At 50.9% G+C, this 22315-nt stretch overlaps 1 protein-coding gene across 1 annotated transcript in view; it reads right to left on the bottom strand.

Annotated features, from left to right (window-relative positions):
• Nucleotides 1-22315, bottom strand: part of LOC137895919 (inositol polyphosphate-5-phosphatase A-like) — a 194418-nt gene that overhangs the window by 76507 nt on the left and 95596 nt on the right. Inside the window, exons 6-8 of the mRNA XM_068741446.1 lie at nucleotides 21176-21279; nucleotides 3630-3682; nucleotides 675-794 (exon numbers count right to left, since the gene is read on the bottom strand). Of these exons, the coding sequence (XP_068597547.1) occupies nucleotides 675-794; nucleotides 3630-3682; nucleotides 21176-21279 (277 nt within the window). The remainder of the gene's footprint in view (nucleotides 1-674; nucleotides 795-3629; nucleotides 3683-21175; nucleotides 21280-22315) is intronic.

The following is a 22315-nucleotide window of genomic DNA, read 5'->3' as shown; positions in this document are numbered from 1 at the left end:
TTCGAGCACAAATGCAGACAAGTTGGAAAAGGAAAATATTGAGTCGGTGTGTAGCTTTGCTAGGACTATGTCGGACTCCGTAGTTTTCTCTGGCCCCCTCCCCAATCTGACGGGTGACGATATGTTTAGCCGCATGTCGTCATTCAACCGCTGGCTGTCTAGGTGGTGTCCGGAAAACAACGTGGGCTTCGTAGATAACTGGCAGAAATTCTGGGGAAAACCTGGTCTCATTAGGAGAGACGGTGTACATCCTACGTTTGGTGGCGCAGCGCTCATCTCTAATAATCTGGCTTTATATGACACACTGAGCTCCTCCCCCTTTATCTGGTTATTCATGTTATAAATATATGTGAGTAATCTCTCTCTCTTCCCTGTAGTCTTGTACTCTCTCTCCCTCTTTTTGTCCCTCTCTCTCTTTCAGGTCCTTCTGTCCGTGGTGCTCCACACTGATGGCCATATCGCTAGCATTAGCATGTATAGCTTTATGTAGCAGCTCTTTAGTCAGTCCCTTGTTCAGCAGCCTCAATGTTACATTATATTTTTGTCTTCTCCGGTTCTGTCTCTCTATCACTCCCCATCCGTCTTTTGTTTTTGACTCTCCTCCTACCTGTCCTTGTCTCTTCTGATGGCGGATGAAAAGCTAAGGGACATATGGTGTGCAGCATGTGCAGTACCTGTCTAAGACGTAACCGAGCGCCTTCTGCCTCGTCCCAGAGTAGACAGACGGACTTTTCTCCCACGCCACCAAGTTGGAAGCGTCATGGAAAAGGTGGATGTTGACCAGATCAAAGGAGCTGGGATGAAAGGACAACACATGACCTAAATCAGCGACTGATTATATCTCTTTAAAATGTCATTTTAGATAACAATGTACTGATAGAGGCACTGGCTGCAAATTTAGCCATCTTGGCTCTGAGAGCATTTTCATGAATTTTGCACATCTTAAATGACATGTGCAGTATAATCATAATTTACAGGAATTCTGGTGCTTGCTTGATGGCCATGTAAAAAAAATGAAGTTTTTTTATATCTTATTTCTCATTATTTATGCCACTGAGGAATACGTTTGAAATTATGATACATTTCATATCATGTGGGAAAGCCCTACTTTATGCAAATATTTGTGATAAGTATGTGCACAAAAGAAAAATTAACATAACACTGTTCTTTCTCAGTTAAAAAAAGAAAAATAATCAACTTTAGTTATTTCAAATAAAAGCACAGACCAAAACACAAAGGGTGTGTGCAGCTAAATGGTTTTAATAGGATGAGAGTGTCACAAAACTGAACGAGGTTTGGTGTGTTTTCATGTTTCTTTCTTCTTTGGACATGCAGCAGCTGTTTTAAAGCATCCTGCATGCTAGCACTAATCGCATCACTCATTTCTGTAGGTTTCTCCTGCAGGGAAAAGGACGACAACTCAATGTGCAATGCTGAAAGTCTGCCTCCTGATCCCATCAGTCCGGACTCTTCTGCTATCCTGGAGTCAGGCAGGCCGGCCACAAGGATTCGGTCTGATCTCAAGCGGCAGCCTGAGCAGATGCATGCATATCTCTGTCAGCCCCCTTTTCTTGTCAAACACTTACGGTTCCAGCTCTCCTCTCATGTCTGTCTTATATTTGATTGCAATTTTTGGCTTTCACTCCTGAGTCCGATCCCAATTCCGATCCCCAGTCCGATCACCATAGTCCGATCCCCAGTCCGATTCCAAGTCCGATCACCTTAGTCTGATCCCCAGTCCGATGATGATGATGATGAAGAATATATTTATTAGATATAATGTTAGAGTACAAGTACAGTCACACAGTAGCATGTATTACAGTACAAGTACAGTCAAACATCCTGTCTAAGAGGAGCATTTCTAAAAAGCCCTTGCGGTCTTGTTTCCATTGAAAGTCCTTCGTACATAAATCATCCACAATTAACAATAAAACTAATATTACATTACTAACTAGATGCAAAATAACAATACATTAAAAATAAATTACTCCACAGATATAAAATAACAATAAATTACAAAGACACATAATATGTACAACGTAGGTGTACAAAAAAAGGGGGGGGGGGGGGTTTGATCCGGAGAGAGTCGTGATGACTATCTCCATTTCTGCCCCCCTGAAAGGTGTATTTTTAGGGCCGTTTTGAAGGAGGCCAAAGAGGTGCATGTTTTGAGGGCAGGAGTCAAACAGTTCCACCCTTGGGGGGCAGTATTGTAAAAAGATGATTTACCCATGTTAGTCCTATAGGAGGGGGTAATCAGGTTGTTGTTTGAGCTCCCTCTAGTGTTGTGGCTGTGGGTGTCACTAAATCTGTGGAGGTGTTTATTCAGCTATGCAGGGATTGAGGGGACTGAGGGCAGAGCTGCATTGACTATTTTAAATGCCAATCCCATTTTGAGCTGTTGAACCCTGTCTTCTACCCTGAGCCATTTTAGGCTAGCAAAATGTCCAGGAAGAAGGTGGGTCATGGGCCCCAGATTGAGGAGTAGCCGAATCAGTTTGTTTTGGGAGGTTTGGAGCCTGGTTTTCAGGGACATTTTGATGTTTGAATACCAGGAGGTGCTAGCATAGTCAAAGAGGGGCTGAACGAGGGCTCCAGCAAGCGTCCGGAGACAAAAGCAGACATTCTGCCCAAAAATCTTGTTCTCTGATTGACTTTTTTGATCACCTTAGTTGCCATACTATCACCAGACAGGTATTTGTCAAGAACACAGCCCAAATAGGTAATCTCTTCTTTGCTGGAGATTACTGTATTATCGACTGTGACCTTGAAATCATCAACATTTATCTCACTTAGAGAGTGTTTAGACCCAAAAAGAATAGATTCTGTTTTACCAAGATGTAGTGACAGTTTGTTATCCGTAAGACAAGTACGGATTCTGGTGACCTCAGAGCTGAGAGCTTCCTCAACCTGCACTTTGTCCTCTCCCGAAATCAGGAGTGCTGAGTCATCAGCAAACAGGAACAATTTGCAGTTACAGGCAGCATTCATGTCGTTAATGTATCGGAGGAACAGTAACGGACCTAGAATGCTGCCTTGAGGAACCCCACAGCTCACCGGGAGGGACGAGCACAAGGTTCCGTTTATGTCTACCATTTGTTCTCGTCCCTCAAGGTACGATTTCATCCAGTTTGTTGATGTGCTATCAAAACCAATCGCCCCTAGTTTATTCAATAGGATTGAAAGGTTAAATCACCTTAGTCCGATGCGCAGTCCCATCCCTGGAGCATCAATGGAGTAATTTAATATTAGTTTTATTTGTATTGTTAATTGTCGATGAATTATGTTCTAAGGACTTTCAACAGAAACAAGACCGCTAGGGCTGTTTAGAAATGCTGCTCTTAGACAGGCTTTGGCTTTCACCCCTTCGTCCGATCCCCAGTCCTCTGCGATGCATAACTTTTGTATTAATCCTCTCCAGGTTCAACCACGTAATGGTTTCTGTTTTGGTCATCTGCCATATGCAACTGCTTGATTAATGTGATGAGGTCCAGCCAGATTCCTGCTTGCTTCCGTGGAACTCTGCACAGGGTCCGGCTGCGTAACTGACTCTGTGTGATTTCATGTTTGGTAGATCTTTAGATCTAATCGTTATGAAGTGCGGCAGAGATGGGTGGCGCTACACTTACCACTCAGCCAGGGCCCATCGGGTTCTGATGAATCCCTTTCTGGACCACTTACACTGCAGAACAGAGAGAATTAAATTAGCATGAAGGGCATATTTAGACATTAGCATAGATTAAACTGTCATCACAAGGCAAATGGGGGCCATATTTATCATTAAACAACCATGTCAAAAGTGATTATATTTAGTTATATTTGATTGATTTATGCAAAGAGTACAATTATTATGCCAACCACAGAAGAAGAGTTGCAGCCAGACATGCGACTTCTGCCTGTATGAGTTTAGTCCTCCTGGATATGAACATTCCTAAATTTACCCTTTACATGTACCGTCATACGTAATACACAGCAAAACATCTTTTAATTAACCAAATATGTTTCCACTACCGAAGCTTTTATATCCTATTCAAATGATTCCAGTTTTGTTTTCTAAAAGGGTGTTGATGGACATAAATGGACGGCTCAGCGTGTTTATCTGGAATAAGCGTAGAGCTAAGCTTATAATGGCACTATTGCATTTACCAACCTCGATGGGTGGTTTAGATATGCCGACGATGAAAATCTATCAGCTTTGTGGCCAGTTAAGATTTATAAACGACTGGGTTAAGGGTAAACCTTCAATCTGGATATTGAAACAGCGTTGTGCAGGTAAAGGTCCCATATTCTACCTTATTGCTGCAGGACAGCGTCCCTCAGTTCTGTCTCAAACAGATGCTGCAGGACAGCGTCTCTCATTTCTGTCTCAAACAGATGCTGCAGGACAGCGTCCCTCATTTCTGTCTCAAACAGATGCTGCAGGACAGCGTCCCTCATTTCTGTCTCTAACAGACGCTGCAGGACAGCGTCCCTCATTTCTGTCTCAAACAGATGCTGCAGGACAGCGTCCCTCATTTCTGTCTCAAACAGATGCTGCAGGACAGCGTCCCTCATTCCTGTCTCAAACAGATGCTGCAGGACAGCGTCCCTCATTTCTGTCTCTAACAGATGCTGCAGGACAGCGTTCCTCATTTCTGTCTCTAACAGATGCTGCAGGACAGTGTCCCTCATTCCTGTCTTACTTAGATGCTGCAGGACAGCGTCCCTCAGTTCTGTCTCAAACAGATGCTGCAGGACAGCATCCCTCATTTCTGTCTTAAACAGATGCTGCAGGACAGCGTCCCTCTTTTCTGTCTCAAACAGATGCTGCAGGACAGCGTCCCTCATTTCTGTCTCTAACAGATGCTGCAGGACAGCGTCCCTCATTTCTGTCTCAAACAGATGCTGCAGGACAGCGTCCCTCATTCCTGTCTCAAACAGATGCTGCAGGACAGCGTCCCTCATTCCTGTCTCAAACAGATGCTGCAGGACAGCGTCCCTCATTCCTGTCTCAAACAGATGCTGCAGGACAGCGTCCCTCATTTCTGTCTCTAACAGACGCTGCAGGACAGCGTCCCTCATTTCTGTCTCTAACAGATGCTGCAGGACAGCGTCCCTCATTTCTGTCTCAAACAGATGCTGCAGGACAGCGTCCCTCATTTCTGTCTCAAACAGATGCTGCAGGACAGCGTCCCTCATTCCTGTCTCAAACAGATGCTGCAGGACAGCGTCCCTCGTTTCTGTCTCAAACAGATGCTGCAGGACAGCGTCCCTCATTTCTGTCTCAAACAGATGCTGCAGGACAGTGTCCCTCATTCCTGTCTCAAACAGATACTGCAGGACAGCGTCCCTCAGTTCTGTCTCAAACAGATGCTGCAGGACAGCGTCTCTCATTTCTGTCTCAAACAGATGCTGCAGGACAGCGTCCCTCATTCCTGTCTCAAACAGATGCTGCAGGACAGCATCGCTCATTTCTGTCTCTAACAGACGCTGCAGGACAGCGTCCCTCATTTCTGTCTCAAACAGATGCTGCAGGACAGCGTCCCTCATTTCTGTCTCAAACAGATGCTGCAGGACAGCGTCCCTCATTCCTGTCTCAAACAGATGCTGCAGGACAGCGTCCCTCATTTCTGTCTCTAACAGATGCTGCAGGACAGCGTTCCTCATTTCTGTCTCTAACAGATGCTGCAGGACAGTGTCCCTCATTCCTGTCTTACTTAGATGCTGCAGGACAGCGTCCCTCAGTTCTGTCTCAAACAGATGCTGCAGGACAGCATCCCTCATTTCTGTCTTAAACAGATGCTGCAGGACAGCGTCCCTCTTTTCTGTCTCAAACAGATGCTGCAGGACAGCGTCCCTCATTTCTGTCTCTAACAGATGCTGCAGGACAGCGTCCCTCATTTCTGTCTCAAACAGATGCTGCAGGACAGCGTCCCTCATTCCTGTCTCAAACAGATGCTGCAGGACAGCGTCCCTCATTCCTGTCTCAAACAGATGCTGCAGGACAGCGTCCCTCATTCCTGTCTCAAACAGATGCTGCAGGACAGCGTCCCTCATTTCTGTCTCTAACAGACGCTGCAGGACAGCGTCCCTCATTTCTGTCTCTAACAGATGCTGCAGGACAGCGTCCCTCATTTCTGTCTCTAACAGATGCTGCAGGACAGCGTCCCTCATTTCTGTCTCAAACAGATGCTGCAGGACAGCGTCCCTCATTCCTGTCTCAAACAGATGCTGCAGGACAGCGTCCCTCATTCCTGTCTCAAACAGATGCTGCAGGACAGCGTCCCTCATTTCTGTCTCTAACAGACGCTGCAGGACAGCGTCCCTCATTTCTGTCTCTAACAGATGCTGCAGGACAGCGTCCCTCATTTCTGTCTCTAACAGCTCTGCCAGAAATGCTCTAAACCCGGAAGCAAAAGTACGTTCATAGCGAGCACGTGCACAGCAGCGCTACCATGGTAACCATGAGCGATGTTTTTATCACACAGTAAAACATTTTTGCCAATTTTCGCCGGAACAATACCATTGGCAGACCGGGGTGGTGGTCCCTCTTTATAAGAAGGGGGACTGGAGGGTGTGTTCCAACTACAGAGGGATCACACTCCTCAGCCTCCCCGGTAAGGTCTATTCAGGGGTACTGGAGAGGAGGGTCCGCCGGATAGTCGAACCTCGGATTCAGGAGGAGCAATGTGGTTTTCGTCCTGGCCGTGTAACTGTAGACCAGTTCTACACCCTCGGCAGGGTCCTTGAGGGTGCATGGGAGTTTGCCCAACCAGTCCACATGTGTTTTGTGGACTTGGAGAAGGCATTCGACCGTGTCCCTCGGGGAGTCCTGTGGGGGGTGCTCCGGGAGTATGACCGGTGCCAGAGCTTGGTCCGCGTTGCTGACAATAAGTCGGACCTATTTCCAGTGCGGGTTGGACTCCGCCAGGGCTGCCCTTTATCACCGATTCTGTTCGTAACCTTTATGGACAGAATTTCTAGGTGCAGCCAGGGCGTTGAGGGGGTTCGGTTTGGTGACCTCAGGATTGGGTCGCTGCTTTTTGCAGACGACGTGATCCTGTTGGCTTCATCAGGCCGTGCCCTCCAGCTCTCACTGGATCGGTTTGCAGCCGCATGTGAAGCGGCCGGGATGAGAATCAGCACCTCTAAATCCGAGGCCATGGTTCTCAGCTGGAAAAGGGTGGAGTGCACCCTCCAGGTCGGGGAGGAGATCCTGCCCCAAGTGGAGGAGTTCAAGTACCTCGGGGTCTTGTTCACGAGTGAGGGAAGGATGGAGCGGGAGATTGACAAACGGATCGGTGCAGCGTCTGCAGTGATGCGGACTCTGCACAGATCCGTCATGGTGAAGAGAGAGCTGAGCCGAAAGGAGAAGCTCTCGATTTACCGGTCGATCTCCGTTCCTACCCTCACCTATGGTCACGAGCTTTGGGTAGTGACCGGTAGTGACTGGGTGGCGCATGCTTCTCGGGCGGCCCCCGGTGTTCCCCTAGGTTCCCATACCAGGGTGCTGGCTCATGCGTTCGGGACGGCACTGAGCTGGCGCAGTCTGTCACTCCTCTGCTGGTAGTAGCGGCCCGGGTCCGGCTGGTGACCTAGGCGTGGCCATGGCCCCCTCACCTCCCCTCCCTCCTCTCTGACCTCTCTCCTCCACTCTCCCCGTCCCCCGCTCGCCCTCTTCTTCTTGGTCTTGTCTCCTGTCCTGCCTCCCCCTCGCCCCTCTCCCTTCTCCTTCGCCTCCTCTTCTCTCCCCTCGTGGTCTCCCCCTTTCCCCTCTTCCGGCATCCTGCCTCCCGCCGGGGCCTCGTGGCTCCCTCCTTCCTGGGGGATGGGTGGGATGCGTCAGGGGCGGCGCTTGATCCAGGCCCTGTGCATGGTTGGGCCCTCTGACACCTGTGGGTGGGATGTTTGTCCTCACCCCGCCTGATTGGTTGGGGCCTCATGTGCTGTGCCTCTTAACTCACCACCTTTGTAACACATTTGTAAACACAGACACAGGGTACATGCACCTGGGGGGCCTGGTGCTGGGGGGCGTTCACCCAGCGTCCCTCTGCAATCCCCCCCCCCCTCCATTTTAATGCACCACAGGGGGTCATGTGGGTGCTAGGTGGGGAGATAAGGGATAGGGCCGTTCCTTCAAAACCGCCCTAAAAATACACCTTTTAGGGGGACAGAAACGGAGATAGTCATCACGACTCTCTCCGGATCAAACCCCCCCTCCTTTTTTTTGTCCACCTATTAATTGCACGTATTAATTGCTTTAGTAATTTATTGTAATTTATGTAAGTTATTTATTGGCATTCATTGTCATTTTGCATCAGTGGTGTAATTTATTTTAGATTAATTGTTAGTTTGCACTGGCGGTGTAAAAACATTTTATTTTTGTTTTTCTAATGTTACGTTGCATCAATTGAGTAATTTAATATTAGTTTTATTTGTATTGTTAATTGTGGATGATTTATGTACGAAGGACTTTTGACGGAAACAAGACCGCAAGGGCTTTTTAGAAATGCTCCTCTTAGACAGGATGTTTGACTGTACTTGTACTGTAATACATGCTACTGTGTGACTGTACTTGTACTGTAATACATGCTACTGTGTGACTGTACTTGTACTGTAATACATGCTACTGTGTGACTGTACTTGTACTCTAACATTCTATCTAATAAATATATTCATCGTCATCATAGGGCGCAGGGCAGAAGTGCCCCGTTGCCCTCCTCCGCTTCCCCCGTCCGGCCCCAACTGCCCCAAATTTTAATGCACCACATATATGTGTATATAGCTCCTGGGTGTTCACACATTCACGGTGTTGGGAAAGTTCCCCAGTCAGGGATCTGGGGAACTATATAAACAGGGTATTGGTGGGTTCAATATTTATTTATTTTTGGCCTTGGCGCGGCATGTGGGGCCTTAGCGGGCTGGGCTTGGGGTGGGATGGTGGGCCAGCCTCTTGCTCCCTCCTCTCCATCCCAGGGAATAATATTCTCCCTCCAAATCGCTGTATCGGGTCTGATAGAGCTGAAGCCCCTGCGCTGTCTACTCCCATTCCCCAGATGCTGGTTCGCTGGCTTGGGGGGTTGCCCGAGCTCGGCGGTGGGTTGGGGTGGGGGGGTGGGGCGCCAGCCCGGCCCGCTGTGCCGCTGCGCTGGCCTAGGTTCCGTCGGTTGTGTTGGTGACGGTCGCCCCCGGGCCCTGGGTTGGTTCTTCTGCGTGTGGCTCTGGGGGGGCCCCGGGGGTTGCTCCCGGGCTCTGGGCTGGTTCTTTTGCGTGTGGCTCTGGGGGGGCCCCGGGGGTCATTCTCGGGTTGCTGTGGCTGCTTGGGGTGATCTGGGGGCTCATGTTTCCGTTGTTGGGTCCTGGATGGCTGCCCCGTTCTTAGGTGGAGGTTTCATGCATGCCAGGTCCACCACTCCAGCACCAATCAAAACTCGATCTGAGAGTTAACTCCGCCCACAGATCTCTGAGTCAGTGGAGGTTGCTGGTTCAGTGTTTGTGGCTCTCACTAAGCTCTCTCTCTTCTTCCTCAGATCTCCTTAGAACTTGGTGATCCAGACTTTCCTCTAGAGGCTGATGTGAACCTGGTGTATTGGGACAACTCTTGGTGATGGTTGGATGAAGGGGTAGAATTACGGAGCACAAATAAATCCATTGCACTTTCAAAAAAAAAAAAATGGGTGGTGACCGAAAGAACGAGATCCCGGGTACAAGCGGCTGAAATGAGCTTCCTCCGTAGGGGGGCGGGGCTCTCCCTTAGAGATCGGGTGAGAAGCTCAGTCATCCGGGAGGAGCTCGGAGTAGAGCCGCTGCTCCTCCGCGTTGAGAGGAGCCAGATGAGGAGGCTCGAGCATCTATTCAGGATGCCTCCTGGCATCCAGGCGTTCAGGGCACGTCCCACCGGGAGGAGACCACGGGGAAGACCCCGGACACGCTGGAGAGACTATGTCTCTCGGCTGGCCTGGGAACGCCTCGGGATCCCCCCGGAAGAGCTAGAGGAAGTGGCCGGGGAGAGGGAAGTCTGGGCTTCCCTGCTTAGGCTGCGGCCCCCGCGACCCCCCAGGATAAGCGGAAGAAGATGGATGGATGGATGGATGGATGGATGGATGGGCATTACCACAAAGATTTACTTTATCCACTCTGCTCTTCTTCTTCGAGTCATGCAGGAGCGTCTCACCCTGTCTCTAACGGAGAGCCCACCCCCCACGGAGGAAGTTCATTTCAGCCGCTTGTACCTGAGATCTTGGTCTTTGGTCACTACCCAAAGGTCATTACCACAGGTGAGGGTAGGAACGGAGATCGACCGGCAGGTGAGGGTAGGAACGGAGATCGACCGGCAGGTGAGGGTAGGAACGGAGATCGACCGGCAGGTGAGGGTAGGAACGGAGATCGACCGGCAGGTGAGGGTAGGAACGGAGACCGACCGGCAGGTGAGGGTAGGAACGGAGATCGACCGACAGGTGAGGGTAGGAACGGAGATCTACCGGCAGGTGAGGGTAGGAACGGAGATCGACCGGCAGGTGAGGGTATGAACGGAGACCGACAGGCAGGTGAGGGTAGGAACGGAGATCGACCGGCAGGTGAGGGGAGGAACGGAGATCGACCGGCAGGTGAGGGTAGGAACGGAGATCGACCGGCAGGTGAGGGTAGGAACGGAGATCGATCGGCAGGTGAGGGTAGGAACGGAGATCGACCGGCAGGTGAGGGTAGGAACGGAGATCTACCGGCAGGTGAGGGTAGGAACGGAGATCGACCGGCAGGTGAGGGTAGGAACGGAGATCGACCGGCAGGTGAGGGTAGGAACGGAGATCGACCGGCAGGTAAGGGGAGAACGGAGATCGACCGTAAATGGAGAGCTGTTCCTTTCGGGTGGCGGATCGTCCAGGCGTCGGGACTCGACAGGATCGTGGACGCTGCACCGATGTCTATCTCTGTCTGTCTCTGTCTAGCTCAAACAAACGAACCCTGATATATGGAAGTCGATAACTTTATAAAGTATATTTGTTGAAGAAATTGTATTAATTCCAGTGATGTTCCTCCACTGGCGGATATTTGTTCTTGTTTGTTGTCTATAACCTCAAATCGAGGATTTCTTTTTTTCGTTTTCCCACAGCGTTGCTGCGATGTGAATGGCTCCTTAATTACATCCCCCCAGCCGTGAGTTAATTATCCAATCACAGGTCCAAAGCCACGAAGCCGGTTATTAGAGGAGACAAATTGGTGCTGTGAGTGTCCTCCTTCCGAACAGATAAATAAGTCCTAATGGGGAGTTAACTGCAGCGATGAATAAACTAATTACATGCCAGGTCACATAATTACAAACGGACTCATTTTATTTAAAAACAAATAACCCCCCCCAAAAATATCCGATGAAAAGGCTAAGAGGTATTTGATGGCGTGTCTGCATTAGTACAAGATTAACTGTATCAGATTGAATTACATTAGCACCGTTAAATTCATCCATAGAGGATGTACGGGCCCGCTTAGAACCCGCGGACCCAATATTACGGCAGCGAAGAGAACCAGGAGAAATTCTGACAGTTGAAATCCGAACCTCTTCAAAATGAAAAGAAAAATCCATGCATGGAGTGTAAACACACGACATCCATTCGTTTAAAGCACTTTACGTGTTTGTTGAGCAAATAAATACTCCCCAGCTTCTACATATGTGTACGTGTACTTGTACCCACCCACCAACCAGGACATTGTTGGTCTTAAAATGGGACGTAACCAGGCCAACCATTGGTGCACTGCTTCCTAGCATGGCTGGGCAATGCCCTTCAACGTGGTCTTGTTAGTTTTTGACCCTTCTAGGATCCCTCAGTCCAGAACCCGTATCCCTCAGTCCAGAACCCTTATAGTCTAGAACCCCTCTAGGATCCCTCAGACTAGTACCCTTATAGAATCCCTCAGTCCAGAACCCGTATCCCTCAGTCGAGAACCCTTATAGGATCCCTCAGTCTAGAACCCCTCTAGGATCCCTCAGACTAGTACCCTTATAGAATCCCTCAGTCTAGAACCCTTCTAGGATCCCTCAGTCTATAACATGTCTATGATCCTTCAGTCTAGAACCCTTCTATGTCCCCTCAGTCCAGAACCCGTATCCCTCAGTCTAGAACCCTTCTGGGATCCTTCAGTCCAGAACCCTTCTAGGATCCCTCAGTCTCGAACCCTTCTGGGATCCTGCGTGGTCTGTCGAGACCAATGGGCAGGCGTATCGCGATGCGGCGGCAGCCAGCGGTCGAGCCGTTGGTCCACAGCTGGATTACAGTGGTACTTGGACTCGACCGGCCCATCTCACAGCTGTACGACCCAACCCAGCCCGCCATCCGAACACAGATTCACGCTGCTATGGCAGACGCTGCCATAAGAGGCATCAGGCCCCCGATCTGACGCCCATGAATCTGCATGCCCGTTTCATCCACCTTCCACTTGAGCAAATGATTTGTCCTGAATTCCAGACTTGTTCCGACATGGACATTTCACTGCTCCTCCACTGGAGCCTTACACTTTATCAAGATTAAGGTGCTTTACTCAAACTTCAGGATACAAACCTGTGACTCCAGCTGCTGGGGAATAGCTAGCGGTGATATAAGTCATAGTTTCGTCATTAACTATATATTTTCATGGACTTTCCGTCTGTGGGCAAGCCAAAGACCTTGACCTGGTGCACAGGCATCCAGGATTTAGATGCCATCGCTGGTTAAAGTCTCATTACATCCAGAACAAGTGTGTGAATAATTAAGGGCACCATTTAATTACCTCGATATTATCCTAAAAGAACTGGTTTCAATAGAGTGGGGTGGATGAGGAGTGATGAAGAGTTGTGTACTTGCTCAGGCCCAATAAAAGCTCTCTCTTCTGCCACAGATGTTTAATCTCAGTTTAATTTAAAGAGCCATTAACTACAATCACAGCATCAAAATCCATCACTGGGCTGACAGCCAATCCCAGGGCTGCATTTCCACCGCGTATGAGTGATGGCGCTACCGCTTCATCGCTGTTCACACACACGCACACACACGCACACACGCACGCAGGCAAGCACACACGCACACACACACACGCGCACACGCACGCACACACACACACACACACACGCACGCACACAAACGCACGCACACACGCACGCAGGCAAGCACACACGCACACACACGCACGCAGGCAAGCACACACGCACACACACACACGCGCACACGCACACACACACACACACACACACGCACGCACACAAACGCACGCACACACGCACGCACGCAGGCAAGCACACACACACGCACACGCAGGCAAGCACACACACACACACATGCACGCGCACACACACACGCACGCAGGCAAGCACACACACACACACGCACGCACGCAGGCAAGCACACACACACACACACACGCAGGCAAGCACACACACACACACACACACGCACACGCAGGCAAGCACACACACACACACACACACACACACACACACACGCACACACACACACGCACACACCTTTCCTGTTCCATCCCGTTTGACCTTTCAGGTACTTCAGCTTGAAGTCCGACCCCCATAAATAACAGTCTGGCAGGGCGAAGAGAGAAGAGTACAAACAGAAATGTACTGCGAGTAAAAAAATGTGTGGGGGGGGGTCAAATATTTTAGTAAACACAATATTAGCATATTAATTGCCGGCGTCTCTGGCGTTTCAGGCGTCTCAGGCGTCTCTGGCGTTTCAGGCGTCTCTGGCGTCTCTGGCGTCGTTGGCGTCTCTGGCGTTTCAGGCGTTTCAGCCGTCTCTGGCGTTTCAGGCGTTTCAGGCGTCTCTGGCGTTTCAGGCGTCTCTGGCGTCTCTGGCGTCTCTGGCGTTTCAGGCGTCTCTGGCGTTTCAGGCGTCTCTGGCGTTTCAGGCGTCTCAGGCGTCTCTGGCGTCTCTGGCGTCTCTGGCGTTTCAGGCGTCTCTGGCGTTTCAGGCGTCTCTGGCGTCTTTGGCGTCTCTGGCGTCTCTGGCGTTTCAGGCATCTCTGGCGTCTCTGGCGTCTCTGGCGTCTCTGGCGTCTCTGGCGTCTCAGGCGTCTCAGGCGTCTCTGACCTCTCTGGCGTCTCTGGTGTCTCTGGCGTTTCAGGCGTCTCAGGCGTCTCTGGCCTCTCTGGCGTCTCAGGCGTCTCAGGCGTCTCTGGCCTCTCTGGCGTCTCTGGCGTTTCAGGCGTCTCTGGCGTTTCAGGCGTCTCTGGCATCTCTGGCGTCTCTGGCGTCTCTGGCGTTTCAGTCGTCTCTGGCGTCTCTGGCGTTTCAGTCGTCTCTGGCGTCTCTGGCGTTTCAGTCGTCTCTGGCGTCTCTGGCGTTTCAGTCGTCTCTGGCGTTTCAGTCGTCTCTGGCGTCTCTGGCGTTTCAGTCGTCTCTGGCGTCTCTGGCGTCTCAGGCGTCTCAGGCGTTTCAGGCATCTCTGGTGTCTCTGGCGTCTCTAGCGTCTCTGGCGTCTCTGGCGTCTCAGGTGTTTCAGGCGTCTCTGGCGTCTCTGGCGTCTCTGGCATCTCTGGCGTTGTCTCTGGCGTCTCTGGCATCTCTGGCGTCTCAGGCGTTGTCTCTGGCGTCTCAGGCGTTGTCTCTGGCGTCTCTGGCGTTGTCTCTGGCGTCTCTGGCGTCTCTGGCGTCTTTGGCGTCTCTGGCGTCTCTGGCGTCTCTGGCGTTTCAGGCGTTTCAGGCGTCTCTGGCGTTTCAGGCGTCTCTGGCGTCTCTGGCGTCTCTGGCGTTTCAGGCGTCTCTGGCGTCTCTGGCGTCTCTGGCGTTTCAGTCGTCTCTGGCGTCTCTGGCGTTTCAGGCGTCTCAGGTGTCTCTGGCGTCTCTGGCGTCTCTGGCGTCTCTGGCGTCTCTGGCGTCTCTGGCGTTTCAGGCGTCTCTGGCGTCTCTGGCGTTTCAGGCGTTTCAGGCGTCTCTGGCGTTTCAGGCGTCTCTGGCGTCTCTGGCGTTTCAGGTGTCTCTGGCGTCTCTGGCGTCTCTGGCGTTTCAGGCGTCTCTGGCGTCTCTGGCGTTTCAGGCGTCTCAGGTGTCTCTGGCGTCTCTGGCGTCTCTGGCGTCTCAGGCGTGATAAACACAGGGAACATGTTGAGGGCGATGCCACTTTAAATGACTTCGTCTGCTCCGCGCTGTGAATCACTCGCTGTTTAAATCAAAGGAGCGGAACATGAGGGAGGCTAACTCGATCGAGGGCAGAGCTTGAAAGTAATGGCGGCCCCGTGGCAAAGCCCCCGGTGCAGGGCGCTAACGGGCCGAGAGGAGTCGGGGCTTTTATGGACATGCTCACGGTGCCAAACAACAAACAGAAACTCATGAGCTCGTTGATCTACAGCCTGTCAGCTGTTTCTCTCGCCGCTCCTTTTTCACACGGCTGTGTAAAACAATCGATGGCAAGGGCGCATTAAGGCCAGCATCGTATATTTATATAAGGCAATGACAAATATTCATGATGCAATGGTTTTCAGAGGCATGTGCTGCTGCGCCAAACGAATAAATATAATAGTAAACGCTGCCGAGGTGGAGAGATCGAGAGAACAACAGGAAACGACAAGCTGGCAAATCCATCACGAGGAGCTCTCAGGAGAACCGATGGAGTGAAATCCAAATCCACCCAAATAAGGAGCAGGAAGGAGAGAAAAGACGCGGGAACTTACTGGAGGGTTAAAGTGCATACCCCGGGGTAACAACCTGCTCATGTACCCCAAGGCCCCGGAACATGGGGCAGAATGCAGCCAAAGCAAAGATCCCCATTAAAAAGTAGCGGAACTGACACAACACAGAAAGTCTTCGTCTGTTCTGGATCAAGTTTCTTCTCAAAATACATTTGTGTATTTCAACTCAACACGGCTTGAGATCGACACCGAGCCCCACACTCGTATCTCTGTGTGGGTTCTCTCTGGGTTCTCCCCGTGTCTGCGTGGGTTCTCTCTGGGTTCTCCCCGTGTCTTCGTGGGTTCTCTCCCGTTTCTCCCCGTGTCTGTGTGGGTTCTCTCCGGGTTCTCCCCCTGTCTGTGTGGGTTCTCTCCGGGTTCTCCCCGTGTCTGTGTGGGTTCTCTCCGGGTTCTCCCCTTGTCTGTGTGGGTTCTCTCCGGGTTCTCCCCGTGTCTGTGTGGGTTATTTCCGGGTTCTCCCCGTGTCTGTGTGGGTTCTCTCTGGGTTCTCCCCGTGTCTTCGTGGGTTCTCTCCGGGTTCTCCCTGTGTCTGTGTGGGTTCTCTCTGGGTTCTCCCCGTGTCTGTGTGGGTTCTCTCTGGGTTCTCCCCGTGTCTTCGTGGGTTCTCTCCGGGTTCTCCCCGTGTCTTCGTGGGTTATTTCCGGGTTCTCCCCATGTCTGTGTGGGTTCTCTCCGGGTTCTCCCCGTGTCTTCGTGGGTTCTCTCTGGGTTCTCCCCGTGTCTTCGTGGGTTCTCACCGGGTTCTCCCCGTGTCTGTGTGGGTTATTTCCGGGTTCTCCCCGTGTCTGTGTGGGTTCTCTCTGGGTTCTCCCCGTGTCTTCGTGGGTTATCTCCGGGTTCACCCCGTGTCCGTGTGGGTTCTCTCTGGGTTCTCCCCGTGTCTTCGTGGGTTATTTCCGGGTTCTCCCCGTGTCTTCGTGGGTTCTCTCTGGGTTCTCCCCGTGTCTGCGTGGGTTCTCTCCGGGTTCTCCCCGTGTCTTCGTGGGTTATTTCCGGGTTCTTCCCGTGTCTGTGTGGGTTCTCTCCGGGTTCTCCCCGTGTCTTCGTGGGTTATTTCCGGGTTCTCCCCGTGTCTTCGTGGGTTATTTCCGGGTTCTCCCCGTGTCTGTGTGGGTTCTCTCCGGGTTCTCCCCGTGTCTTCGTGGGTTATTTCCGGGTTCTCCCCGTGTCTTCGTGGGTTATTTCCGGGTTCTCCCCGTGTCTGCGTGGGTTCTCTCCGGGTTCTCCCCGTGTCTTCGTGGGTTCTCTCCGGGTTCACCCCGTGTCTGCGTGGGTTATCTCCGGGTTCTCCCCGTGTCTGTGTGGGTTCTCTCCGGGTTCTCCCCGTGTCTAGTATAATCACTTCACCTAATTTGCATGTTAGGTGAAGTGATTATACGATGTTCCGCAGGTGTGAATGTGTGTGAATGCGACGAGCTGGCAGCTTGTCCAGGATGTACCCCGCCTCTCGCCCGTTGGGATAGGCTTGAACACGACCCGCGACCCGGTAACGGCCGAAGCGGTTAGGAAGATGAAGGCGCTGTCCGCGGTCGGCCGGTCGTGTGTTCACCACGCTGCTTCCAGTTTCAAAGTTTCCACAATAAGTTTTTTCTGATTAAAATAAAAGGAATTGGTAAACGACTATTTTAGCAGCAAAGTGTGAAACTTTGTCTCGGCTCCCGGAGATTCACGGGACAGTTTGGGTGTGAAGCTGCTTCCGTGTCGTCAGCCTGGGCGGCAGCACTCCCTGACTGGACTCAGCGTTCACACTGTTGTGTGGCTCACCTGCACAGGTGTTGCCTCACAGCATGTCTCATTTGACACTGTCCACATGTTTGACTTCACTTGCACACATCAAAGTGTCCCATGATGGAATACTTTGTTCTTTTCCTTAAGTCATAGTTGACATGTTTTATTGATGGCCTTGGTTTTGTCCCAGATATTGAACATTGTAACCCTCAAGGGAGTAAAAGGGGGGGGGGGGGGGGCACCTGGTTCGGAGCCTGACGATCACTCTGATTAACAATCAATGGAATGTTTTATCCTGTCCTTCTAGCTAATCCCGTTCTGCATCGGTATGTTTCCTTTGTGCAGTAGTACTTTGACCTTTGACATAGGAGTGTTATGAGACACGAGGTCGGTCCAGGAGCGGATGTTCGGTGCAGGTTTGCCTCGTCTTTAATCGTGAACCGCTGCAGCACCGATTCCTCTCAGGATCAGCCACTTCGTTTGACAATGCACTGAGTGACATTTGGTTTCTCGTTTCCCGCCATGATGTCATTAGCTGTTAGCTCAGCGACACTTTATTAATGGCACTCCGTAAACGTCCGACAGGCAGAGAAACACACATTCGTCTCCCACCTGAGCGATCTGCTGTCGTTCTCTAACCTTCATCCGAGGATGCCAGCTGACAAATTTGATTAACTTCAAGCACACCTTCCCCCCCCCCCCCCTCCCGTTAAATCTCTCCACTTCTCCACATTATTCCACAGATTTAAGGCTGTGTGGATTAAAACTGAGACCTGGGACTCCAACAACAACGCCGACCTGTCCAGGATCCCGTGTAATAGTATTTCTCAACGCTGCAGATGAATGGCAAATCTAGGCGGTTTCATCTACTAAAAGAGGCCATCAATCAGCGGCGGGGGGGCGGGGGGAGCGGGGACGAGGCAGGGGTTATCACCAGTCTGCCTCCCCCGTGAGAGCGCTGCATTAAAGCATTAGTGAAATTAATTCATCTTTCATAAGAGCTTTGAGCATTATCTGTGATCTATGATAACAACCAATTTCTCACTATGGAGGGGCAGCAAGAGGGAAGAAGAAGCAGCGAGTGGGCGACCCGGCGAGACTCCACAAATCTGCTGCTCCAAATGGGCCGGCATTATCTGGAGTGCTGCTCGGAGCGGCGTCCAGGATTCATGTCCCAGACGGGACGGAGACATCAATCAGAGGGAGAGCTGTCCTCACCCGGCTCCCACACACACACACACACGCACACACAGACACACACAGACACACACACAGACACACACACACACACAGACACACACACACGCAAACAGACACACACAGACACAGACACACACACACGCACACCTACACACACACACGCACACAGACACACACCTACACACACGCACATCTACACACACACACGCACACAGACACACACACACAGACACACACACGCACACACACACAGACACACACACCTACACACACACACGCAAACAGACACACACAGACACACACACACAGACACACACACACAGACGCACACACAGACGCACACACACACACACACACAGACGCACACACACGCAAACACACACACAGACACACACGCAAACACACACACACACACAGACACAGACGCACACACACACACACACACACACAGACACAGACGCACACACACACACACACACACACACAGACACAGATGCACACACACACACACAGACGCACACACACGCAAACACACACACAGACACAGACGTACACACACACACAGACACAGACGCACACACACACACACGCACACACACACACACACACAGATGCACACACACACACGCAAACACACACACAGACACAGACGTACACACACACACAGATACAGACGCACACACACACACACACACACACACACACAGACACACACACACGCACACAGACACACACAGACACACACACACACACACACACACACACACAGACACGGACGCACACACACACACAGACACAGACGCACACACACACACACAGACGCACACACACACACACACAGACACAGACGCACACACACACACACACAGACGCACACACACACACACAGACACAGACGCACACACACACACACAGATGCACACAGACACAGATGCACACACACACACACACAGACGCACACACACACACAGATGCACACACATACACACACGCACACACACACACACACGCACAGACGCACACACACGCAAACACACACACAGATACAGACGCACACACACACACACACACACACACACACACACACACACACACCTCGGTGCCGTGCCAGCTCTGTGGTTTCCGTTGCAGTAATCACTTTAAATGACCGTTCATGTAATTGGATTCAGATTATCCTCGGTGAGGAGACGTGGGAAACCTGAAACATGAAGTTGTGTGTGTGCGTGTGTGTGTGCGTGTGTGTGTGTGTGTGTGTGTGGCGTCCTGCGGTGTGTGACAGAGACTGAAGTTGGGGGGAGGTGTGTGAAGGGGCTGCAACCATCTGTTTTGCATATATTTGTCGAGGCGGCCATCGGAGCTCGGCTGACAGATGAGAGGGGAGTGGAGGGACGACACCCGGATGGTCGTGCTCTTTATGACTAAATCAGCTCACACCCCAGAGAGGAGGGGACGGGGCCACGGGAGGACGGGGCCACGGGACGACGACTCCATGATAGGACGAATCACCGGAGAACGAGGCCCGTAGAGTCGTCCTATCATGGTGTCTTCCTCCCATAGCCACCAGAGGACGGGGCTATAGGAGGAAGACACCATGATAGGACGACTCTACGGGAGGACGAGGCCAAGTGAGGACATCGCCACCGGAGGAGAACTTTCTTTGTTTCATGTTTAAGTGTTTAAAAAGCCACTAAAAACAGAATTCAAACAACATGAAATATAGAAGACAGACAGACAGGCAGGCAGGCAGACAGATAGATAGATAGATAGATAGATTTATAGATAGACAGATAAATAGATAAACAGATAGATAAACAGATAGATAAACAGATAGATAAACAGATAGATAGATAGATAGATAGATAGATAGCTAGATAGATAAATAGATAGATAGATAGATAGATAGATAGATAGATAGACAGACAGATAGATAGACAGATAGATAGATAGATAGATAGATAGATAGGTAGATAGATAGATAGATAGATAGATAGATAGACAGACAGACAGATAGATAGACAGATAGATAGACAGATAGATAGATAGATAGATAGACAGATAGACAGATAGATAGACAGATAGATAGATAGATAGATAGATAGATAGATAGATAGATAGATAGATAGACAGATAGATAGATAGATAGATAGATAGATAGATAGATAGATAGATAGATAGATAGATTTATAGATAGACAGATAAATAAACAGATAGATAGATAGATAGATGATAGATAGACAGATAAATAGATAAACAGATAGATAAACAGATAGATAGATAGATAGATAGATAGATAGATAGATAGATAGGTAGATAGGTAGATAGATAGACAGACAGACAGATAGATAGATAGACAGATAGATAGATAGATAGATAGATAGATAGATAGATAGATAGATAGATAGACAGATAGATAGATAGATAGATAGATAGATAGATAGATAGATAGATAGATAGACAGATAGACAGATAGATAGACAGATAGATAGATAGATAGATAGACAGATAGACAGATAGATAGATAGATAGACAGATAGACAGATAGACAGATAGATAGATAGATAGATAGATAGATAGATAGATAGATAGATAAATAGATAGTCCCACCTCTGGAAAGTAGTCCTGTGGAAACTTCTCCTTCTCCAGGGAGGGGGTGCTTTCGAGTTTCTCTGAATACGTTTCCTTTCCCACCACTTTCTTGAATTTCTTGGCTAAAGTAGAGAAAAGATGAATGAATGGCAGCGAAGCAGCACGAGGAAGCCCCCCCAGTCGGAATCTCAGCTTCCTCGGACAACTGCCCCACCTGCTGGTTGGACAGAAGAACGTGCGTGAGCGCCAGTAGCATCAGAGCTCACATCCATGAATGTGGATCGTTTCTAAGCAACGAGTGGATTCATGGAAAAACAGGAAAACCTTCAGGTGTGGGAAAATGACTCGTTACGAAGACGTGGCTTTAAATCTAAGACGAAGTCCTCAGCCCGGTCCCTGTCAGCCCGGTCCCTGTCAGCCCGGTTCCTGTCAGCCCGGTCCCTGTCAGCCCGGTTCCTGTCAGCCCGGTCCCTGTCAGCCCGGTCCCTGTCAGCCCGGTTCCTGTCAGCCCGGTTCCTGTAAGCCCGGTTCCTGTCAGCCCGGTCCCTGTCAGCCCGGTTCCTGTCAGCCCGGTTCCTGTCAGCCCGGTTCCTGTCAGCCCGGTCCCTGTCAGCCCGGTTCCTGTAAGCCCGGTTCCTGTCAGCCCGGTCCCTGTCAGCCCGGTCCCTGTCAGCCCGGTTCCTGTCAGCCCGGTCCCTGTCAGCCCGGTCCCTGTCAGCCCGGTTCCTGTAAGCCCGGTTCCTGTCAGCCCGGTTCCTGTAAGCCCGGTTCCTGTAAGCCCGGTTCCTGTCAGCCCGGTCCCTGTCAGCCCGGTTCCTGTCAGCCCGGTTCCTGTCAGCCGGCCCAGTGGGCGAGGTGCTGTCTGAAATGTCTTTTAGCGTAGCTCGCAACGTAGCCGTTGAGGTGGGGGGGCATGCTCGGCCCCAGTGAACGGACACCCTCGGTTCTGTCCTTCACTGGGGCTGGTGCTGGTGCTGACTTGGGTCCATAAAGCGGGAGACCCCCCCCCCCCGTCCGTCCGTCCGTCCGTCCGTCCGTCCCCCGTCCATCTACAGCCCTTCTTTAATTAGCATTGCCACCAGACCCCAGGATAGTTTGACACCTCAGGTTGATGAGACTGCTGTGACTGTCCAATAACCCCCCCCCCCCACACACACA

The sequence above is a fragment of the Brachionichthys hirsutus genome, chromosome 7 (genome assembly GCF_040956055.1).
Source record: "Brachionichthys hirsutus isolate HB-005 chromosome 7, CSIRO-AGI_Bhir_v1, whole genome shotgun sequence".
Taxonomy (NCBI): Eukaryota; Metazoa; Chordata; class Actinopteri; order Lophiiformes; family Brachionichthyidae; genus Brachionichthys; species Brachionichthys hirsutus.
The sequence above is the reverse complement of the archived record's forward strand: the minus strand, read 5'-3'. Positions and strand labels throughout refer to the sequence as shown.